The sequence below is a fragment of the Merops nubicus genome, unplaced genomic scaffold, assembly GCF_000691845.1.
Source record: "Merops nubicus isolate BGI_N331 unplaced genomic scaffold, ASM69184v1 scaffold2710, whole genome shotgun sequence".
Taxonomy (NCBI): Eukaryota; Metazoa; Chordata; class Aves; order Coraciiformes; family Meropidae; genus Merops; species Merops nubicus.
Window position 1 is genome coordinate 14,377 of NW_008580674.1, and position 4,742 is coordinate 19,118.

Here is a 4,742-nt window from a genome sequence, read left to right on the forward strand (position 1 = left end):
CTTGGAGGAAAACATACATGGAAGCAAATACCTCCTGCATCATCTATCTCCACATAAAACTTAAAACTAAATCAACATATAATATTTAATTACTCCTTTTTATATATGCATAGTTTCAAGAGAAAGAAATCATATTTCAGAAAAAAACAACCATATTGCAGTGTAACTATTTACACCAAGATGGGAGCACACAACAACATAACCTTCTCTTTAGACATCAGGACTCCTCTTACATTTCTTGATGGACAAAGCACATGGGATTCAGACATAAATTCAGCCTTAAGAACATTGTTCAAAGGATCAAACAGGCCACATCCACAGCTCACTGATACCATCTTTACCCACTGCCTCTGAGGCTAAAAACAGGCCATCTAGAGGTGTGGAGGTACAACCTTCTTCATCCTGGACTTCAGTTAGACCCAGTCTCCTGTCGCCAACTCAAGGCCTTATATCAGGCTGCATGACAGCATCCAAATGCCACTGAAATATGCCCATGGTAGAGAGGACATGTAGAAGCACTGCATTTATTGCTCTATCCTTGTAAACATAGTCACTCTAGAAACAAGAAATACAGTTAACCTTGTCTGAGGAGAGGTTACATTTCATGTGTCATATTACCTTTCATAATGTATTAACGTGAGCAACTGTTATGCTACCTACAACCACACGACTCCACCACCATGTCCTCATACTGCTTGTAGACCACGTTGTTTGCAGAGTCAATGAAAAGAATGCTGATAGGACTCAGCCTGGTTGGGACACAGCAAGTCGGGGGTGTTGATTCTGGGTCCATCGAGTTCATTAATGTTTGGATAACTGCATGGTTGGTGGGCTCCAGGTGGGATCGAAGGGGGAATTCACAGAGTCCTTCGCAGTGATACGCTTCATACTCCAGAGGGGCTATTATCCAGTCATCCCAGCCCATGTCCTTAAAATTCACATGAAGGGCTTTTCGGCTGCACCTTGCCTTCGGGTTCTTAGTGGGCCTCTTCCCTTGGCGTGTTGCTAGAGGAGCTCTTCTCTTCCGCCTCTGATTGAACAAGTACTCATAAACAGTCTTGTCATCTTGGCCAGATCTAGCTTTGATTTCGTTGAAGAATAAGTCTCTTTTTTTTGTCCTCCCAAATACCAAGAAGAGAGCCTTCTCATTGACTTGTCTTCCCGTTCTATTAAATCCCACGCTCCTGAGATCAACAGCTCTCCCCCTGTCAAAAGTTTCCAGTTCAAAACACAAGTTAACCAAATTTTTAAAGTTTCTGAAAAGTTTCCAGATGTCAAACACTTCCCACTTTGGTGTATCTGTGATACTGACAGTACGAGAGTCCAGGAGTGTTGCCGCTTGTCTGTTTGTAGAGCAACTAAATAATTTCACTTGGGAGGTTTTTCCAGAAGAATGAGACTTCCATGTGTCAGAAGGTTTCTTCCTCAATATTCGAAGCTCTGCTCCCAGCAAACCATCTTTTTCTAATGCACTGATGTCAAAAATGTATTTTTGTTTTCTTATAGTTGGTGCTCGTTCATCTAGAAGAAGCACACACATTTTAAAATGCTTGTCAAGCACAGATCAGTATCAGTTATTACATTCTTAATGGTTTTCCTGAAATTTCATCATAATTCTAGAAGCTTCCTCAATTAGCCCACCAAACAGAAAGAGCAATTTTTGTCTTAAAGGATCAGCTCTGTGCAGGGACCCAGAAGAACTCTGTGACTCAACAGGGACATGAGTTTCTGAGTTTGCCTTGTAGAAATCTTACCTCTTTCACCAGCCAGCATTTTCTAGCCTCAAAGCAGCAATTAGCCAATTGAAAAACAGTCCTTTTTCAGGGCTGAGCACTCACAGGGCCTATTCACCACTTAGATCCTACTTCAATTACCAAAACAGAGCTGCAGTGGTGCCCAGGCCTCATGCTGGCTCCAAACATGAGCAAATTTACTCTTAGACGACACAATAGTGAATTAGTCCTTTAAAACCCACATCCTCCAGGAACTGCCAGACACAAGGATAATTGCCTTATTAACTTAACTTCACATGTTTCACAAGTTTTTCAAATTGGGCAGAAAAACATACCTGCCTTTAATCTGATGTTATGTTTGCTTAGTGAAGCTCACGAGCAGCACTACCAAGGAATATGGCTGAGCCAAGGTCTTAACTATGTTACAGTAACAAAGCCTGCCAGTGCCAAGCTGAGAACCTGAATGCAGCACTGATGAGCAGTGTATCATCCCTTTCCAGAAGCCAAACTATTCATAATTAAACAGCAAACAAATCCAGTCCTGGCTGAGTCTCCCATCACCAGTACCTTGTGAGCTGTAGCCTGTGTTGCTTCCTTAGGTACATGACAAAACTCTTACTAACATCACTGGAAGGACCATGGGGCTCTCCAGCCAGAGTGGTAAGGTGAACACCATTCTTTGGGAGCCTGGTTATTTCTTATGTGAAAGCAGACACTAGTCCAAATTTCCAAAAACATTTGGAACCAGATTGCTGAACCACATGTTCCACAGAGTTATTACTCTTGGTAGTCTGTGCTTAGATGTGGGCTTCTGTGGATAGAAGGTTGCTTGTACCTGAAAGCGTGAGCTTCAAGCTAGCACAGATACACCCACTCTGCCATATCATGACTCCTGGGTCGACAGGAGTAGAGCTCCTCACAGGTCCTCACAGTTCTACTTTGAACAAATCAGGATGACCCTTTCATACTTAGACTTGTGGTTTTTTTTTCACGTAATAGAGCTGTTCTTAGCATATCATGTGTTTTTAGACATACTTTGCAATAAAATCTAATGTTAGCAGTTTCCAGGAGCTAGTTATGGAAAGAAAATAAGATAAAAATTTTAAAGGTTTTTAAACCCCTAAGCATGCAAAGACTGATTGGTTTTCAACAATGCGCATCTAAAATATTTTCTAAATGTTTTGTTTGGCTGCCACACAACCATCTAGTCCTGCCTCTAAATGAATTTTCCAAGGTAAGGCAGGAGGACAAAATCTGCAGCAAAATTGTACCATTTAATTTATAAAAAAGAAGAGCTATTGGACTGTAACAAAGCATTATAATTTTCTAATACTCACTGCATGTATAAACACACTCAGACATCTCTCTCTCTCTGTCCACACACACACACACAAATGGGCTGCTTTCTTACCTTGTCCTTTGTCTATAAAGCTGGTTATTGTATTGGCAAGTCCAGCCTCCAGTTTTACACTTCCATTAACACCTTTTCTTTCTGCATCTGAGAGAGTCCTGTACAAAGAGAGCATGTATTCATGTGGCGTTATAGGGGGATGTCTGAAAGTTTCCTTAGCTTCCCTCTGGGTTACAGGCTCTTTAGGCTTTTTGGTTTTGAAAGAATCAGTGTCAATGCTTGTGCCAGTTTTTTTCACAGCCACCTTGCTGCTAAGATTTTGAACCTTTGGAGTCACTGTCCTTACTCCAGAAGGTCTGCTGGGGAGATGTCCTACCTTGCCCTCCGTGGCTGCTGTTCTTGAGAGAACCTTCTTTGATTCATCATTCTTGGCCAGCACAGCTCCAGCCTGAACAGCACTGCTTTTAGTCCTAGCCTTTGAGGTCCCAGTACTATATCCATGGCTCGCAGTCCTCAGCGTAACTGCCCGTGCTGAGGGATTCCTCTCTTTTCCTTCTGCTTTTAGAAAACCTAGTTTAGATCCTGGATTACTCTGGCCTGCTTCAGAATTACTCAGTGCTCCAGAAACTAGATCCAGAGACAGCCAAGTCAAATGCCAAAGCAGTAAAGTGAGAAAATGCAGGATTTTCATCCTCTGGTCTTCCTCTGAATGCCACTAAAGAAAAAATCAGAAAAGGTTCCTCCAGTTTGGCAGAAGAAAACATGAAAGCAATTAAAACCCAAAGCCGGTAAAAATGGTTTTTGTTTGAGATTAAAACATTTCAAATCTTGTTTTTCAGTACTTGTATCCAGTCCCATAGTGGAAATGCTCAGGTACTCAGATACGAGGTCCCCTGACTTCAGTTAGCAGCTATAAAGAACTTGTTCTTGAAAAGAGAACGTTTACCACCTCGTTTTCTTCTGTAAAACTGACTGAAAACTTGAAGGAGTCCTGTTTAAATCCAAGGGTGTTTTTTTTTTTTCCAAGAAGGAAGAATGGCGTAATGCTGCCTCTGTGTTAAAAGGTTTTTTTAAAGTTTTGAATCCTTTCCAGTTAAAATATTTCACACACAGAGACCTGCAGGTGCTCAGAAATCTTTTACAAACCTGAACTCAGGAATTGGAAACGGAATTCCAACAAACCTATTTAATTACTCTCTGATGTCATGCTGTCTAAACTAATTTAACTGCGATATATTTCTTTAAAAAAAAATCTTCTTTACCCTTTTCATTAGCATGAGTCATACTCTGCCTCATGTGAAACAGCTCCACAGGCTCAAAACTCCAGAGGATGCCTTTTCAAGTGGCAATACGACCTCTACCTTAGCCTTCAATGAACTTTAAAAGGGACAAACTGCAAGATCAACAACTGAGACCTGTCATACAGTCCACTGGACACATACATTGAAGTGTTTAATTTTTTTAGGTCTTTTTCCAGACAACTGTAACAGTGGCTTCATTTTGTCCATCAGTCTTCAGTGACTGGAGGGCTGAGCTGGTAGCACAGGCGCTTAACAAAGGTAAAGTTTCATTTCGAAAATTCATTTTTGATTCATTTTTAAGGAATTTCTCCAGCCCTGGCTGCGGCCAGCCCGGCAGTCGGTGTGTTCCTGCGCGTT

At 41.5% G+C, this 4,742-nt stretch overlaps 1 protein-coding gene across 1 annotated transcript; it reads right to left on the reverse strand.

The window, feature by feature from the left end:
• Nucleotides 1–637: 637 nt before the first annotated feature.
• On the reverse strand, nucleotides 638–3,775 carry GDF5 (growth differentiation factor 5). The gene is made up of 2 exons (XM_008948615.1): nucleotides 3,145–3,775; nucleotides 638–1,521 (listed from the first exon to the last, which is right to left on the reverse strand). The coding sequence occupies exons 1-2, from the start codon at nucleotides 3,773–3,775 to the stop codon at nucleotides 653–655; spliced, it is 1,500 nt and encodes a 499-aa protein (XP_008946863.1). The 3' UTR covers nucleotides 638–652.
• Between the last annotated feature and the right edge of the window lie 967 nt (nucleotides 3,776–4,742).

Excerpts from the sequence above, each read along its gene's own strand:
- GDF5 (XM_008948615.1), bottom strand. The coding sequence starts at position 3,775 with ATGAAAATCCTGCATTTTCTCACTTTACTGCTTTGGCATTTGACTTGG. Across the intron at positions 1,522-3,144 it reads CTTTATAGACAAAGGACAAG|ATGAACGAGCACCAACTATA; the intron begins GTAAGAAAGCAG and ends TGCTTCTTCTAG.